The sequence below is a fragment of the Panthera uncia genome, chromosome D2, assembly GCF_023721935.1.
Source record: "Panthera uncia isolate 11264 chromosome D2, Puncia_PCG_1.0, whole genome shotgun sequence".
NCBI lineage: Eukaryota > Metazoa > Chordata > Mammalia > Carnivora > Felidae > Panthera > Panthera uncia.
The window spans coordinates 59,734,278-59,752,909 of record NC_064818.1 but is presented as its reverse complement, the minus strand read 5'-3'; the positions used below and the strand labels follow the sequence as shown (position 1 = coordinate 59,752,909).

At 54.4% G+C, this 18,632-nt stretch overlaps 1 protein-coding gene across 2 annotated transcripts in view; it reads left to right on the top strand.

Annotated features, from left to right (window-relative positions):
• The window catches only part of SH3PXD2A (SH3 and PX domains 2A), a 244,086-nt gene that overhangs the window by 176,785 nt on the left and 48,669 nt on the right, over positions 1–18,632 (top strand). Inside the window, exons 7-8 of one of the 2 annotated variants that reach the window (XM_049645687.1) lie at positions 1,938–1,982; positions 8,488–8,619. In XM_049645687.1, the coding sequence (XP_049501644.1) occupies positions 1,938–1,982; positions 8,488–8,619 (177 nt within the window). The remainder of the gene's footprint in view (positions 1–1,937; positions 1,983–8,487; positions 8,620–18,632) is intronic. The other variant, XM_049645686.1, reaches the window with a different exon arrangement.

Here is an 18,632-nt window from a genome sequence, read left to right as displayed (position 1 = left end):
CAGTCTTCCAGAGCCCTCCACCCCCGATTCCAGCTGACCTCGTGTTTGGGGGTGTCAATGGGAAGGCATCTCTGACTGGGTGCTAGCGTCTTCTTGGCACATCCAGTATCGAACACCGTGTGGTTCTCGTCCTTGTGACTCCAGTAGGGTTTTCCTGGTGCCCTAAGGTTGGTTTGAACGAAGCTTCTGGGAGATGTTGCCGATGGTAGCTAACCGTCGTTGAGCACTGACTGTAGTAGGCACTACGCTGAGCACTTTTTGTGTATTACGTCATTTAACCCTGGTAGCAACCTAGAAAGTAAATATATCATCTGTGTCAGTTTTTACAAGGGAGGGAACAGGTTCAAGGAGGTTAAGTAAGTCTCTCCAAGGGGAGAATCTGCACAGTCAGACTCCGGAGTCACTAAACCCCTCTACCAGAGCCCCTCACTGCTGGTTTACAATGAGAGCAGGAAGTGACTTGCTGAGTAAGGGGGAATTAGGTGCTTTAATTTATGACTAGCATCAACTGATCACCTGGAGTCTGTAGCCCCACACCAGGTGGACACCGTACTAGCTGTGCGACCTTGGGCAAGTTACTTAACCTCTCTGGTTAATTTTCTTCATCTGCAAACTGGAGGGAGTACCTAACCATTGTAGGATTATTCTGGAAAACAAAGGAGTTACTATATTTCAGGGCTCAGCGTGACTCTTGGTATACAATAAATGCTACATGAACCTTTGCTGCTGTTATGATTATCTTTACTATCTGTCACTGGGTCAGGCGGCTCTCCGGGCCAGCAATGGGTGCCTCTCAGACTCGCATCTCAGTGTTTGCTTCTTACTGGCCCCACTGCAGCCAACGCTGTGCTCCTTCGGAGGCGATGAGAAGTTCAGCAGAGAAAGCAGCAGCCCGGGGTGATCCCAGACCTGGTTCCATTTCCGGCTCTGCTACTCTGTGCTTGTGGGAACCTGGGCCAGTCTCCTCCCCTGTAAAATGGGGCGAAAAATGCATACCCACCTCAAGGGACTGTCGAGTGAATGAAGCACTATATACTCTGGGTAGACTGTCAGTGCTTTTAACATGTTGACTCTCTGATACTCTGGAGTTTTTCACACCGTTGATCAGGCTAAGAGCTATCTGCCTCATTATAATGTTATCGTATTACATATGTCCTTTTAGGCGCTTTGACTTTACTCCTCTGTCTTGGCAGAAGGATAACTTCTAACCTCATTTCACAGATAAGGAAACTGAGGTCCAGATCAGACATGACTGTCTGAGCCTGAGATAGAGACCCCATCTCTGATGGTCACTAAAGGTCCCGGGCCTTCTGGGTTGGAATTGGGGCGTGAGACTCTAAATGAGTCTTCTTCCTTCCATTCTGCCAGGGCCTGTCTTCCTCATTGGGTAGGGCTGGGTCAAGAGCTGGACAAGACATCAGAGCTCAGTGGTGTGGGGCCTCAAGACTGGAGACTGGCCTTGGACTCTCCAACCCTGATGTCTGAGGGTCCAGGTCCAGGCTGCTGAGCCTGCTGGCCTGGTGAGGATCCTTGGAGCCACCAGGCCCTGTGCGGCCAGCCACCCACCCACATGGCCAGAGAGAAAGGTCCAGGCTGCTTTCTCCAGGGCAGTGATAACCCGTGGGCCCAGTTCCAGGCGGGGATTGTGTAGGATTCTCTGTGCTCCAGAGGATTCCTGCGTTTCGGCAGACACCTCATTATCCCCGTCCGTCCCAGCCGGCTGTGTCCCAGCGCCTCTGTAATCACTCAGGCCCACGCCCAGCAGCCAGCCCAGGGCCAGGAAATCACTCCCCTCCCCTCCCCCGCCTTCCGCCGCCAGCCCAAAGCGGCGCCTGCAGCCACTTGCCCGGTGGACCTCCTGCCTGCCTAACGGTTCTCTCTCCTCCTCTGATTCTCCTCTCTCTCCTGCTGCTGCTTGCTCTCGGGGGACTCGGAAGTGTGGCTCTCCAGCTGGGCTGAGTCTCCCAAGAAGGACGTGACAGGTACTGCCCTGAGTGCATGTGTATGAGCATGTGTGTCCGGGGGCACGCACGTGTGGGAGCCGGTGCCCGCCGGCCGTGGTCCGCATGCTTCCCTGTGATGCGTAGCAGCCCTTTGTCGGCATGCCGGCCATCCCCTGGGCCCCCTCTTGCTCTTCCGCTAGCCGTACTCGCTGCCTTCCTTACAACCCTCTCTAGGCCCCAAGTCCAACCTTGGAGGCTTAGATGGGTGATGACCACATAGCACAGTGTGTAAACAGATGCATTTCGGACCCAGAGGTACGGGTTTGTTCCCAGCTCTGCCATGTCCTGGCTGTGTAAACTTAACCTCCCTCAGCAATGCACTGCCCCCTCCCAGGGAGCCTGGCACACAGAAGGTGCTCAGGTGATGGTGAGGCTACCATCATCCTGTACGTGAACTCAGCTGGTCATCCCTGTGAGGTGGGCCAGCCAAAGATGGTCAGTCCCACTTCAGGCAGTTACCTTGAGGCAGAGAGCTGAAGTCTCAGCAACCCCTCCCCGCCCCAACCCAGCCTGGTTTCCAGGGGCCCTCACTGGGGAGCTGCAGCAGGTTAGGGAATCCTGTGACTGCTGTCGCAGCCTCTGAGCCCCAGAGCTTAGAGCTGCCTCTGCCTCAGTGGCCTTGCCAGGCTTTGGGCTTCGTGGCCCAGGATTGGGCCTCAGGGACTTGGGCCTGTGCCTTGTGCCTAGGCAGAGCTGGGCTGGGGATCAGGGGCTTCCCTGGTCTTACTGGCCAGTGGGAGAGAAACCTAGACAGCAGGGTTCTCAGCTGCTAGAGGAAGATGGTGGCAGGCAGAGGGATGGAAATTCCAGAAGGTCTTCTAGGAGCCCCTCCATTTCTGAGAGTGCTACCTCACACCCACGCACGTGCACGCGCACACACACACACACACACACCCATTCTGCCCAAACATGTAGCAGAGATTGAAGCTTGGGAGCTGGGGAACAAGGCAGAAGGGTCAGAGGTCACAGGGGCTGGGCCAGCCCCCACTGTCAGTCAGCCAGAGGCTTGGCCCCACCCCACCACAGCTGTGGGTAAGAACATGGGGGGTCGACGTTTTGGGAGGGGCCCAGAGGAGAAAGGCAACAGGCAGGAGGACCCCTTCCCTGACCCACGCTCCTCGCAGCCATCCTTCTAGTGTTGTCTGTGACGAGGGCCTGGGCCTGACTAATCACTGGGCTTCTGTCCCTTTTTCCCCTCTCCACGAGCCAGTGAGCCAGAACCCACTTGGCCCACAACTATACATTTTATTCATGAAACGTATAGCCTGGCCGCCCAGGGGCCTATGGAGGAGCCGGCAGGCTGAGTCCAGCCTGGGAGGAACCCGTTGTGAGGGGCTAGAGAGACCTTTGGTCGAATGCCAGGGTTTCGTCGGGGGGGGGGGGGGGGGGGGGGAGCGGGTCAAGGACAACATGGGAAGCCTGGGGGGGGGGCTATCACAGGGCTTGGCTTCTCAGGATGAGCCCAGCTGTTTGGAGTGAGAAGCTGAGGGGAAGCAGTGTGGGCTGGGAAAAACCAGCCAGACTGGGAGTTCAGGGCTGGAGTCTTGGGCAAGTTGCCAGCTTTCTCTGGGCCTTGGTTTCCCCATCTGGAACGTCAGAGAGTGCATGAGACAGTAAGGGGCAGATGTGGGGGATCCTTGTAGGTAAGAGTCCTCGAGCTGCATAGCCTGGCATCTCCCCCTGAGTGGGCCCAGGGGGCTCAGACCTGGTCTCTAGCTGGCAAGTAAACAGTGCTTGCCTGGAGGTGGGGTTGGACAGAGGCATGTTTCAGGGACACAACCGCAGCCACCCTTTTCCTGGCACGTGTGGCCCTTGCCCTGAGCTGCCTGCTGGTTCTGAGGCTGCAGGGGAATCTGAAACCCTCCCGCTTCCCCCCAAATATCCCATTTCCTGTTTGTTTTATAAACACTGTCTGTAGTTTACTTAGGACATTAATCTTGTCACCTCATTCCATGCGCAGAACAGCCCATTGAGGTAGGTACTTGTACTGTACCTGTTTACAAATGAGGAAGCTAAAGCTCAGAGAGGTTAAGTGTCTTCCCCAGGGTCACAGAGCTAGTAAGGGCAAAGCAGGACTGGATCTCAGACTCGAATTTTATGCTTTCACATCATGAATTTCAGGCAGTTGAGGCCAGTGCCAGTCCTGGGCATGTACTCTCATCAGGGAGACTCTGGTCTAAAGCACACAGTCTGATTGGGGCACAGTGCCCCACAAGAAATCCAGCAGAGGACAGGAGTGAACCCTGCGGCTGGAAAAATCAGGTGACTCCTGGAGGGTCAGAGATGGTTAGGTAGAATTGGAGTTGGTAGAAGAAGGGAAGGCATTCCAGGCAGGGAGAACAGCTAAGGCAAAGGCTTGGAAGTAAAACCCTACATAAAACAGTGTGGTGGGCACACAGTGCCCTCAGTACATGTGTATTGAATCATGAATGTTGCCTGGGATGGCCCGGGGCGGGGGGGCAGCTATGTGTCAGGGAACTTGGGGGACTCAAATTGTCAGAAAGACTGAGCTTGAATTTGGCCTTTATTCTGGAGGCAACAGGGACCCATTGAAGGTGTTGGAGCAGAGGACTGACTTGGCAAAAGCCTTATTTAGAAGTTTAAGTTGGCAGCGAGGATCAGGCAAGAGCCAGGGGTCCATCCAGGTGGTAGTAGGAGGAATGCAGGTGTGGGGCAGGGCTCCAGGGAACTGCCAGAGCCCTAGCAGATCCAGCTAGGGGCTCTGAATAACAAGGGGCCCATCCCTGGATGAGACTGTTGCAAAGTCCCCTTCCAACCTGGGAAAGGGTCTCTCTCTAGAAGAAGAAGTACACCCCTTCACCATGCTTCTGTCAAACCCTTCCCATCTAAAGACCAGAGGCTCCATCCACTGCCCCTGCCCTTCCTCCTCCTTTGGGCCGACTTCTCCAGCCCCCAATTTTCCAGGCCTTGGCTGGGAGGGGATCCAAAGCAGCCTTTGTGAGATGACATCACCCACCGGCCCGCCTGCCGAGTGGTTTCTCATCTGGATACCTGCTCCCAGCTCATGCCTGCCCAGGCAGCCCTGGGCAGGCAACACCCTAAGAGGCAGATGCCAGAGTGAGCTGGGAGCCTGCATGTGCTGGGGGAGGGGAGAGCAGCCAGGAGCACAGAGTGTCTGTGTGTCCATCTGTCCATCCCACAGCCTTTGGACTAGCTTCCAGGAAGTGCTATCGCCTGTCTTCTTGTGCTCTGGAAACCCTGGAGAACATTCTCTTAACTTTTCTACCTGTGTCCCAAAATGTCAGTCTTCAGAAAGCTTAGGCCAATTTTCCAAGGGGTTGGGGGGAGGGGGGCGGAATTTTTCCCCTCTTTGAAATCTTGCCTCAGATTTCCTTGGCTTGGATTAAAATAAGCTGAAGTCTCTCCATTCCCCATCACCCCTGCTTGTCCTCTCTAGCAGCTTCTGGCCACAAGCTCGTCACTCCTTGCTCCTCTGTCCTCTGTTTCCCCATCTCCCCTTTTTCCTTTACATAGTTGTCTAGCTTCCCTGAATTTCAGAGGTGAGGCCTTGCCTGGTTTATCTGTATTGGCTCAAAACAAACCACTAAATCACTCTGTTCCTATCTCCGCCCATTTGTTTATTTCATTCATTCATTTTGCAAACACTTGCTGAATGCCTGCTACCTAATGGACCCTGTGGTCTGCCCAACAGATGTAGCAGCAGTCAACGAGGAACCCACACTCCAGTCTCCATTAAACACCAACCTTGTGCCAGGTGTGTGAAGATAGGGTGAGGCAGGGTCCCTTTGGAAACCGAGGATCAGTGGCTGTCTGTAGGTGGCAAATGGTAGAGAAGTTCAGAACACAAGAGACCGTGTCTGGTGAGCTTGGGTTCAAGTCCCAACTGTGTGACCTCAGGAAAATTGCTTACCTTCATGAGCCTCAGTCTGCCTATGTGTAAAATGGGTCTTTGACAGATCCTACCACATAGGGTTGTTGTGAGGATCCAGTGAGAGGGCAAAATGATGCAGTCAGGTGCTTGGCATAGTGCTGACCGTGAGTGAGCACTGAGGGCCTGCTGTTAATTGTCAGTATAATCTGGGCTCTTGGGATTTGGAAGCTCTCTAAGCCTCTGGGAGCTCCTCTTTTCTGTTTGTATCGGGAGTTTTTCTTTCCCAGAAACTGGAAGGGGAGCCCCTGTGTCTCACAGGGCAGGGGCTGGCCCTTTTTGTGTTGGGTGCACTGAAGAAGTGCTCTTGGCCACAGGGGCACTGGTGTCCCCCCAGGGGCACAGTGGGAGGGAGCCTCTGTCAGCACCATGCCTGGTGGGCAGGGACAGGCTCAAAGGCTGGCCCCATCTGAGTGCAGAATGGGTTGGCCCTGCTGCCCAGCTGTTGGTCGCATTTCTGCCTGAAATACAATCCTGGCTTTAGTGGAGCTGTGTGTGTGCACATCCATGTGGCAGGACAGGGTCCCTTCCTGGTCTCCAAAGGGCCGAGCTGGGGCCGTAGGGCCCACACCCTATGGGAGGAAACCACCAGGGGTAGTGGGTTTCTTTCCTTCCATTGCTCCCCGCCCTGGGTTGGATGGAGCCTTCTTCATAGAAAGACCCAAAGGTCTAAGCAGTGCTTCTCTCCCCTGGCCGTGCACGGGAACCATGGGAGAGGAGGGGTTCTAAAAAATACCCCAGACCAATTAAAGCTGGACCTCTGGAAGTGAGACCCAGGCATCAGTATTCTTTAAAAGCTACCCGGGCGATTTTGTGGGGCCAAGTTGAGGATCATTGTGTTAGAAGAATGGGTGTCTAGAAATGGAAATCAGCGGCCATTCTGTAATGGAAAGAGAGATGGGCTTGAACCTGAAACACTGTTTGGTTCTCTCCATGGCAGCTGTGTGAGCTAAGGCAAGTGTCTTGTCCTCTCTGGGCCACTGGGTTGTCTTTTGTGAAATGGGAAGGTGAAAAGGATAAAATGGGACAGTGTCCATGCCTGACACAGAACGTTTGCCAAGTTAGACTCAGGTGTGTAACGAATGTGGCTGTAGGCTAAAGCATCAGGGAACCATATGGAACCCAGGGACGCTCAGCCATTACTGTAGCCTTGCAGGTGGTGTGAATTCCCCAGCCTTCCAGGAGATTGGCAGGTATATAGGATGGTAGACACATAGTTAAAGTGTGCTAGACATTCCCTTTGGGCTGGGGGTGGTCTGGGAAGGCTTCCTGTAGGAGGTAACCAATAGGTCTCTGGTTTGTGGATCCTCTCAGCTCCTGGCAGTGCAGGTCCTGTTTTAGGCGTTTCGTCTGCACCTCCACCCCTAGTGGTGGTGATGGAAATAGACATGGAGAGGTTTAAGCAGCATGTCCACTGCCACACAGCCAGGAAGCCAAGACGGGCACCCAGTCTGTCCACCTTTCAGCCTGGTGCTTGCTTAATGAATATTGCACTGGTCCGCTGGCTGAGAGGGACAGAGAAGTTGCTTGCTCCTGGGAGCTCCAGCCCGCCTGCCCTCCTTTTGCAGAGCCCCACCTTTTGACCCCCTCAACTGCCAGAAAGGGTGGCTGGAGGCTTCCTGGAGCCTGACCACAAGGCCCAGCCCTAAAAGACAGAGGGAGACTGAATCAGTCTGCATGTGGCCGGAGTGAAGCAGGCCTAAGACCGGTCTGTCTGCACCAGGCCCTTGGGCTCTGTGGCAGCGCCTTGGTGAGCCGAGGGGCAGACGGAGCCGAACTTGAGGAAAAGCTGGCAGGGGGCGGGCTGGGCTCACCGGCTGCTGGCGCTGGGACTTTCTTCTTGGGTTTCAAGTAAACAGTCTCGGCCCTCCTCCCCCTCCCCTGCCTCCACCCCTGGCTCCTCATTCGATGGGTCTCATGTGTTTCTATTTAAGGGTTGCGAGTAAACCCCAGTGATTGGCGGCCTCAAACCCTCTTGACTTCTCGCCTGGGCCCGGGCTGTGGAGACTTCTCTCCTGCTCGCTCCCTCTCCCTCCCGAGGGGAGGACCGCTGCCTCTCTTTTTCTCTGGGTTCACAGGGGCTGGGGGAGAGGCACGAGCCCTCCTCCTTGCCTTGCCTTGCCTTGCCTTTCTCGCTCTGCTCGGCTGGGCCTCAGCCCTCATGGGCGGCCCTCCCGTCCCGCCCCTGCCGGCCAAGGGGTCTGGGGAGACCACGTCCGCACCAGGCCTCTCCTGCTGCTTGCTCGTGCCGGGCTGTGACTGACTCATCGCAGCGGCAGGCTCTTCCTCTGAGTTTCCAGGGCCTCCGCTCGTCCCCGGCTGTCCCTCCCCCCCACTCCGGCCCGGCTCCCCATGTCCCCCGGTCCCCGCGGCGCAGCGGGCCGGTGTGGGGCCTTGCTATATGGCCTGTCCTTGGGGCCCGGAGAGCTGCGAGCCCTGGCTGCAGGCGGCCCCTCGGAGCGGCAGCGGCGCTGGCGACGGAACAGCCTCCCCCGAGGCCGATGGACAGGGGGCGCCCCGGCCGCGGGGCCATGGCCGGCCGCTGGCTCACCGCGTGCTTTCTGCCCTCGCCAGGTGCCGACACCAACGCCGAGCCCATGATCCTGGAACAGTACGTGGTGGTGTCCAACTATAAGAAGCAGGAGAACTCGGAGCTGAGCCTGCAGGCCGGGGAGGTGGTGGATGTCATCGAGAAGAACGAGAGCGGTGAGTGCCCAGACGGCCGCGCTGGCTCCCGGGACGGACGGACGGACAGACAGACAGACAGACAGACAGACGGACTGACGGTTGGCTGGTTTTGTTTCCTACCTCCTCCCCCACCTCTGCAGCTGTACGTTATTTCCATCTGGTGGGGAGAGGGCCGAGGAGGCTGAAGTTTCCCCTGTTGGTTTGGGCTGCAGGCCAGCACTTTGCCTGGTGGTGGAAGAATGTCTCTCCAGCTCGGGGAAATTAACCGGCTTGTGTGCATGCAAGGGCAGGGTGGCAGCCGCCGGTGCAAGGTTCCCAGCCTCTATTCAGGGTCCCCGTGCCCACTGAGGCCACAGGGAAGGTAGCTCCCAGCTCGGGGGCACCTTAGGGCAGCGTCCCCTGTTGGCACCATCGTCCAAGCCAGGGTCCAGGCAAAAAGACTGGGCTCTGTGGCCGCTGACTCTCTGGTGGGGAAGGCAGGCCACGACGTCACTGTAGGGGCCAGGGTTCTTGGGCCCCTGGCGCCTTGTCTGAGGAAAGGCCAGGCCTGTGGGGGTTGGCTAGTGTCCGGGTGGGGAGCTGACTGCCCGTGCAGAGCTGAAGGCTGCCAGGACCTGGGAAGAGGGCCCAGGCAAGGGGATAAGGGAGCCAGGGAGGGCCCCACAGCAGTCGCCCTGTCCTTGCAAGCTGAGGCTTTGTCTCGTCCAGGCCCTGCCAATGGCTATCTGGGGCCCCTGGTTGCACGGTTCTCACCAGGTGAACACAAGTGCCTTGGTGCCCTTGGCAGCAGACATCTCTGCAGGTGGAAAAAGAGAGGGCCTGGGTCTGTCTGAGGGGCAGGGCCAGGACATCCATTAGCGGTTTCCCCATATCCTGCTGGGGCTCCAGTTGGTTCCTAGGGTGTTTTGTTTTGGTTTCAGTTAGCTGCCAGGGAAGGTCCCTTGCACAGGATCCTCTTTGGGCTGTATTTGGACACTCCCAGAGGGGAGGGGCCTGTTTTCCTTTTCCTGTCCTACTCCCTTCCCTTCCAATATTTTAAACCCTGAAAGGAAGGTCGACCAAAAGGTGACTGTACTCACTCTGTAGACAGAGTAACTGAGGCACAGATGGACTGTGGGGAAGTGAGTTAGTGAGTAACCTCAGGGCAAAAGCAGAACAGAATGGGGGCATTCCCAGGCCCCCGATTCCTATGCCTATGGGCAGCAAGTAGCTGTAGAGATGCTGAGGAAATCCCAGCAGGCCTCCTGGGGGAGGTGAGCTCAGCTTCCTGCTGCAGGAGGCTCAGGAACTGTGCTCCCTTGAGAACAGACCTGTGATACTAGCACAGGTCTGACTCCTGGCCCTCCTGGGTCTGGGGTCTTCACAGACCCTTCAGAGAGGTCAGGCTTTGTCATTGTACCTGGTGTCATTGGCAAGGTGGTTGGCAGTGGCATTCTCCACCCCGTGGAGCTACACCCCTAGCTTAAGGCGTGAGCCTTTCACCCCCAGGTGCCCACACTGGTCTCTTTCCTGCATAGGTTTTGTCTTCAGCCTTTGTCACAGTACCAGGCCTACCTCCCCAGCCCCACTTCCCATGCCTGCCCCAGGGAAGCAGGCATTGTCACAGGGGCCTGGCTCTGGAAACCCTGAGTACCTCAAGAGCCAAAGGAAGGGATCTCTGATGGTAGAATTGGAGGCAGCAGCTGAGACAGATGTTTCTGGAGCTTGCTCCAAGGGGAAAAATGGGCCCACTTCTCTACATAGGGTCAGGGCTGCTCAGAAATAGAGTTCTGGCTTAGGGAGCCTTGTGCCATTTCACCTGCCTGTGTCACCAGTACGGCTATATAGCCCAGCAGGAGGAGTGAGCCCCCATGTTTCTGCACACCAGCCACTGGCCAGGATGGGGAAGACCCCCACCCAAAAGGAAGTCCACACGCTCGAGACTGATTCCCAGGGGCAGACATCCTCCCTCTACCTTCCCATCCCACACTCAGGACCCTAGGAATGCTTAGAAGCCCTGCCTAGCCATGGGGGAGAGCACACCTGGAAAAAGTGTAGAGGCACCTCCTCTTCTGAGGAGTCCCCAATGGCTGTGTGAGGGGGGCTCCAGCAGCCTGACTCCCCAGAGCAGTCCAATCTGACACATACCCCCTCTGAGGGAGCTGCTGGCCCTAGAAGCAGGATTCTGCCCCACCAGTGGCTGAGGCTGGGTAGCTTCAGATCCCTTAATTCCTCTGGGCCTCAGTTATCCCTTCCGTAAAATGGAGATAATTTGGTGGCTGTTTGGAAACAGGAACTGGAGTAATGACCTCCCTGAGCCCTCTCCCAGGTCTGAACTCTGTGGCTGGGAGACTCTGTAGGGCCCTAGGTGTCTGGTAGAGAGCCTCCCTTGAGGTGGCTTTTTGACTTCTCTAGGACTTTTGTGTCTTTATTCTTGGTGGAGATCACTGCTTAGCAGCAGATGTCTGCACAGGGACCTTGGAGTGCTCTGTCCACCATGCAAACCCACACTGTCCATTGCTGTCAGAAACCAGGAGGCCTGGAGTGTACAACCAGTTTAACTAGAGAATCTAAGTGGGTGGAGAGGAGAAAGCAGAAGGACCAAACTGCAGATCCTTGGGACAGTGGTGTCCCACTTCAAGGAAGCTGGGTGGCTGAGGTGGGGGAGGGAAGGCGTGTTGTGCATCCTGTAAGCTGGCTTTGGGAGGAGTGGTGAGTGAGGCTTTTGAACTCTGTAACAAAGACCCAATTGTTATGCCTCTGACCTTGGGACACAGTGGGCGTGTTGAGGCATTTCCACTCCAGTGGTTGGGGCAGCAGCCCCAGTTAGCACCATTCCCCCCTGCCCCCCTGCCCAGGGCCTTGCTTTGCCCACCAAGAACCAGGACTCTGCCTGTGTCCCCTTCTCTCTTGGCTGGAAGTTCCTCGAGTAGAGTGTTCGTAGCGGGGTCCACCACCAGCCTTTGGCTCTGCCTGTTCATCCAAGCCCTCTGGCTGGGACCATAGCCACCAAGTGATTTGGGGTATCGTTGTGCCAGCCCCCAGCTTTGGGGGATGTAATCTCCTTGGTCTAGAGAGAGATGTGTCTGGAAGGCAATTCAGAGTCAGTAAAAAGTAAACACACCAGGGGCCATTTCATGAGTATCATTTTACCAGAATCAGGGAATGACCCTATGCGGTAGAAGGCCCTTTAACAATTTTGTGGCTGAAGTAACAGGCTAAGAGGTTAAGTCATTTTCTTCGAGTCCAACAGCTGGGATCTCTGCCCTCTACAGAGGACATAGGAGGAGGGTGAGAACTGTCCCATCCCGGGTAGGATCACCAGGAGCTGGTGGCGTTGCATGTTGGGGGAGAGACAGGGGCTGGTTGAGATGACCACAGGTCTCCCTGTAACATCTTTGAAGGAGGAGGACTCTGTGTCCCACCTTCCAACATGGTGATCATAGGTAGTGGGAACTCGTGTTGTTAATTGTTCATTTGAACTTGGGGGCAAGCGCCAGCTGAGAGGATCTGAGGAGGGTGCCCACTGCACTGAGGACAAGCCTATTCCAGGGAATGTAGGTGGGCAGAAGTCAAGAACACCCAAAGTGGGTGGCTTCAGGGAAAGCCTTTTTGATCAAGCAGGGGGCCTGGGGCCCAGCCAGAAAGGACTCTTTTTCTCCTTTGATAAACAGGGACAAATCTCTCAGAAAGATTCAACAGCTTTGCTTGCTTTGACAACAAGCAAGGTGTGCAACAGCTGCTGTTGTCTTGTCCTTGGGAACCCCTCCACCCTCTACCCTTCACATACACAGCATCCCCTGAGATGCCTCCTTTGTAGGACATTCTTGTGCCCCAAAGACCACACTGGCTTCACCTTCATGCAGCTATAATCTGGTGGGATATCTTGTAGAGTGGTGATGGCAAGGTCTCCGTTGCTCTGGTTGCTGATCTCCAACTTGCCAGGATTGCTTCCTCCTTCTTAGGAATAAAGGTCGGGGGAGGATGTGAGGATATGAGTCAATAGATGGCTCATTGTTTTCCTGCCTCACCTTTTCTTCTCTGAGTCTTCGTTTCTTTCCTGGTATCAGCATGATAACCCTGGGAGTTCTCACACTTCCTCAGGGGCACATAGCTATAGGACTAGCATCAAATCATGCTGGCAAGGAATTTTGAGCTCTGCTGGTCCACCCAGGTGAGAAATTGTACAGGTGACAAAACTGAGCCTTGGGGAGTCTGCACATCTCAGTCTCCTCCAAAATCAATGCTTTGGTACCAACTGAGTAGTGAGCAGAGGACAGAAATCCACTCAGACTTGCTCAAGAGACTACTGAAAGGATGCAGGGAAATGTCCCTGAACCCAAGGATGTGAGGGGCATCCCAGCCTCACAGGAGCTGGGAACCAGAAAGTCGGCACAAGCCAGATCATCTCTCTGTCTCTCTCTTGGGTGTACCATATAGATTTAAAGCCCCCCTGCAGTCTTCTCACTGCAGACCAACCTCCATTCCCTTCCTGTTCACTCATAACAGCAGCCCGTTCACCAGCTATTGCTCTGTCAGGACCAGACTGCATGGCTTTTCAGTTGAGACAACTGCCACCAATGGACTGTGGCTCCTGGTTCTCAGAGTTCAAAATTTCAAGTTTGAATCTGAATCTGATTGGTTACTGGCCAGCCAATCAGCAGACCTTCCATGAGGTGGCCAGCCCCAGGCCAATCAGCTGTGTCCAGAAGTGTCATGGGGTATAAACCTGGCTACCTCACCAGCCTCCTCAGCAGTGGCTGGTGGAGAGCAGCTTTTAAAGAAAGGACATGCAGAGGGGTAAAGTACCCTAAAACATGTTGGGCTGCAAACTATTTACTTGTTCAGCAGCTGTGTGTGTGGTGGAGAAACAAAGAATCAGGAATCTGAATAGTAGGTTGAAGATCGAATATTACCCTAACTTTGTGATGTAAATAGGAATCACTTTGTTTCCTCATGAGTAGAAGGGGGCAGTGATAAACACTGCGTGGGCTTTTGGGGGAGGGGGTTAATAAAGTATAACCATTTATTATTTGCTAAATATATTTATTAATAAGACTGATAAGCTTTCAGATTTTTGTGTCATATGATGGTTTTGTATCGACAGAGATACTGCATTCTTCAGCCATATATTTTGTGAGTTAGAATTTCTTTCTAACACTGAGGTTGTATCTCTTCTGTTATTTAGCTGTTTCTTCTTGAACATTGTTATAACTGGTTCTAAGTGAGCTTCTTATAAGGGAGAATCTACATAGTGTTCATTTATTCACTCATTCGTTTATTTCACAATTCTTGAATACCTCCTTTATCCCAGGCCCCATGCTAGTTTGGTGCGTACCCATAAGGTTCCTGCCTTTATGAAGCTTAGACTCTAATCGATGTGAGCATTCTGGGTACTTAAGGGGTGGACTGTATTGTCAGGCTGGGGTGGCTTCACAGAGTTTACGGTGTCTTCAGTGGACTTCTCTTATGTATCTTCTATGTCTTCTGCTTAGATTATGTGCTTACTAAGAAACCACCTGACCGCTAGTTCAGATTGCCACGCTACCCTACAAAAGAGATAACCCAATAAAGATACGATAGGCTGTTTCTAGAAAGGCAGGTTAATCACAGTCTGCATGGCAGACTATCTCTGGCAGGCAGGTGTCGTCCGCTTTGCCTGCGAGGGAAAGGGCCACAGAGCATAGATCCAGGAGCAAAAGCTAGCATCCTAATTCTTCCTTGGGCCCCCTCAACACAGCTTTATATACTGCAGACTAGAGATTGTTTTGAGAATGGGATTGCAGGACAGCATAGCAACGTAAGATATGGCTTCAACTTAGACAAGCGTGGTTTTCATCTTCACTTGGTACTTGCTGGTGATGAGTCTGGGAAAGTTACTTGGGTCTCCTGAGCATCAGTTTCCTTGCCTTTAAAATGGGCATAATTGTACCCACAGCTATAGGGTCAATGTATGCTGATTTGAAAGGAATTCCGTGCTTAGTACAGGGCCTGGCACACAGGAAGTGCTCAGGACGTGCTGGTCGCCAGGAAGACTGCTGGACTAGGGCAGCTATGCCACAGATTGATCTTGGCACCCACAGCAGGCCAGTTTTCCTCTATGGCCTCCATTTCCCTGCCTGGCCAGAGAATGGATTGCACTCAGTAGTGTTAAGGATTCCCTCAGCCCTGATGGTTTGCAAGGTGGGTAGGGCAAGCAGGGAGCTTGCTGCAGGGTAGCGAAGGCCAGACACCATGTTGGAGACCAGAGTCGCAACTTTGGAGCCCTGGCTTGGGTAGCTGTCCTTGCCCCAGTCTGTGACAGGAAAGGAGTTGGAGAAAAAAGTAAGTTCCCATTGGTGACCCAGAGACCATACCCTCACAGGGCCACAAGCTTCGCTGAGGGAAGAGGAGTGGCTCACCCATGACATCCTCATTTTGGCTGTCCCACAGTGACCCTGTTGCATGGTGCAGAGCTGAAGCACTGGGGGTGGTAGGAGACTAGCAGAGTCAAGGAAGGCTGCCTGGAGGAATTGGAGGCATCGCGCTGGGCCTTAGAAGGAGGTTAGGTAGGCAGAGATGCAAAGGAACTCTAGGTCCACATGAAGGGGTGGAGGGGTGCGCCTGGTGGGACCACCTCCGGCGGGTGCGTCCTGATGAAGAAAGTGGAAGCTGGGCGGCAGTGGAGGGGGAGGAAGGATGGGGCCATGGGAACAGGTGAACAGGAGAGGGACGTGAGGATGTGGCACTTGAGGCAAGCAGTCCCAGCTGTGGGGAGGAAGGTGGCAGGGGAAGGTGTGTCTGGGAACCGGAAGTCGCTCTTCCCTCGAGTGAGCTGTTGTCCGGGAGGCGTCCCAGGGCTTGTCAGCACTGAGCACTGCCAGCCACCCGGCTGGAGCCAGCTGCCAGACGGCTGGGTGGAACAGTAGCCACCAGGGTACTCTCTTGTCTTGCCTCCGCCTGTTCAGGCAGGACGAGTAGGATGGCTGGTCACTCCCACCTCACATTGGCTCTGTGGACCTGTCGTGTCCCAAACTCCTCTGAGGCCATCACCCTGGAATAGTCATTTCTGAGCAAAAGATGTGTTTTGGTGGTGACCTTGGAAATCCAGCTGACGTGCCAGTGTGACACCAGCTGCTCCTCTCAGCACCGGGGCAGCACAGCTTGGCTGCCTGCCTTCCCTTTTGGGGGGCACACAGGTTTGCACTGAGTTTGCATGGGCATCTCCAAAATGCTGCTTTTCTGGGTTTGAACACCAAGGGAATACTTAAACCACACACTGCCCAGGCCCCAGCAAGGCCCATCTTCACGCGAGCCGTCGTCACTAAACCCCTATTATTTGACCAGGTGCCAGGCTGCGGCCCAGAGGTGAAGGAGGCCCACATGGTCCCACCCTCACGGGGCTCCCATGTAGTGGTGAGACAGTCACAAGTAAACCAGGAAAATAACTGGAGATTTTGAAAAGCACAACACAGGAAATAGGGCACTGTGACCCTCACGTGAATAAACGGCGAGAGTGGGTAATCATGTGGCCAGGGAAGGCCCCCCTGAAGGCCTTCTGTGCTGAGAATGCGTGGAGCTCGGTGGGCAGAGAAAAAACCAGATCGGTTTGGGGAGCACGGTGGTGAGTGAGGGCAGAGAAGGGGGAGAGGCCAGGTGGTACCACGGCAGAGCGCATTCTACATACAACAGCCACCGTGTACCTGGTAGGAGTCTTGCAGTGTAGCCACCAGGCGACCCCACTCCCCTCCCCGGATATACCCTGGCCCAGGTGCCCAGGGAGCGGGCACCACTGGACACCCCCTGCCCGTTCCCAACGCGCACACTCATGCAGGACCTTTCGCCAGTACGAGCGACAGGTCTCACCGCACGGCTGAAGCACAGGGAGAGAGTTCCCCACACAGCATTCCCTCCGATCTTACATAACAGATTTCCACCCTGCCATTGTGGCACTTTCTGGGGAGTATAATTTGTCAGGACCTCAGGGAATTTGGGCTGAGTAATTGCCCCTTGTTTCTTCCCCCCAGATGAACCCGTGGCTGTGTGATACTACATTCTCAGCAGTTGGGTTTTCACTAATCACTCGTGGTAGTGGGGTTTACCGCCCTCCTCTCTATCAGCATCTTTTCAGATTCCGTAACCTCACCCTCTGGGCTCCCAGTGCTGGCCTGCACTCCCTGGTCTCCTCACAGGAAAGCCAGGGTGACCCAGTTTAGCTAGTCACCCTGTGATGCTTGGTGGGAGCCAGTGTCCCCTGGGACTAAGTGGAGAGCAGCTCGTGGCTCATGGAAGCCCCAGCTTCACTTCTACCTATGTTTAAAATGTGCTTTATGGAATTTTGGGGGGATTTTTGCTTGTTTGTTTCATTTAATCGTCTCAGCCTCCACTTCACATTTCCCTTCTTAGGCATGTGCTTTTTAGGCTCATGCTAAAATATATTTGCCTCCCTTAAGCTTTTATTGGACTGAATTGTGGGGAAGTGGCCCAGGCTCCATGGGAGGTGAGCGAAGGCCAAACTAAGAGAAAGCGTCTGCCAAGGACTGGCCATAAAGTGAGCGAGCCACGAGTAGGTTTTTTTTTTTTTTTTTTTTTTTTTTTTAATTTTTTTTTTTTCAACGTTTATTTATTTTTGGGACAGAGAGAGACAGAGCATGAACGGGGGAGGGGCAGAGAGAGAGGGAGACACAGAATCGGAAACAGGCTCCAGGCTCCGAGCCATCAGCCCAGAGCCTGACGCGGGGCTCGAACTCACGGACCGTGAGATCGTGACCTGGCTGAAGTCGGATGCTTAACCGACTGCGCCACCCAGGCGCCCCACGAGTAGGTTTTTGAGATTGGTGTGCAGATCTCTCTCTTCTGTTACACCTGGCCCATCAACATTGCCATGAGTGGCCCTTGAATCACCATGCCCCAGAACCTTGTGGGTTTATTTTATTTTATTTTTTTAATGTTTACTTATTTTTGAGAGAGCATGGGTGGGAAAGGGGCAGAGAGAGAGGGAGACACAGAATCCGAAGCAGGCTCCAGGCTCCCAGCTGTCAGCACAGGGCCAAACGCGGGGCTCAAACTCCTGAAGCGCGAGATCGTGACCTGAGCCGAAGTCGGACACTTAACCAACTGAACCACCCAGGTGCCCCATAAACCATGCAGTTTATAAAACATATTAGTAAGACAAAGGGCAAATGCTGGCATTGTGCTTCTCAGAGGTGGAAATTGAAGCCCAGAGAGGTTAAGTGACTCGCCCCAAGGTTGCACAGCTGGAAGGTGGGGGTGTGGACTTCCAACACATGCCATTTATCCACTGTTTGGAAATCTGGATGTTTGCATTTCTCTTCCTTGTAGATTTTACTTCTTTAGAGAGCCATGCCCCTGAGTGCTCTGCTGTGTGAGTTCCCCAGGCCACAGAGAGCAGGGGAACAGAAATCAGTCCTGCTGAAGCCCTGTCTGGGATAAGAGAAAAGTAGTCCAAAGGGAAGTTTCTTGCAGAAGAGTCATGTGCATGCTCCAGTGTTTGGCTCAGCCAGGTCCATGGGCCAGGGCTGAACTGGATGGGTAGATGAGTTAGGGGCATTTGTGATTTCCCCAGAGATCTGCTCACCAGGGCCATGGTGGGCAGGGCTGAGGGTGTGCAGGCAGTGCTGGGCAGGACCCCAGCCCTCTCTGCGTTCTTCTTTGTCCAAATAAACAATGTCCTGCCCCCTCCCCTTAACCTCACCAGACCCAAAGAAGAGCTGCCTCTGCCTCCTTCTCCCCCTCCCACGACATCTTTAATCTCAGCCCTATTTGAGTGACATCCTACATGCAGGAAATGCTTCCATACGCTGTGGTTTGCTTATTCAGTCGCCAAATAACGTACCTACTATGTGCCCAGCACTGGGGTGTAGCATTTGACAAGAAGCAGCTGTCCCTATCTTCCTGTCACTGAGGGGATAGCGTTCTAGGGATCCCTCTTGCCTGCAAGATAAAGGCCCAGATGCAGTGAGTCAATCATTTTCACAGTGTACCTGCTAAATGCGAGGCAGAAAGCACAGTGTAGCTGGGGTTCTGTGGTGTCATGGAGAGGACAGGGACGG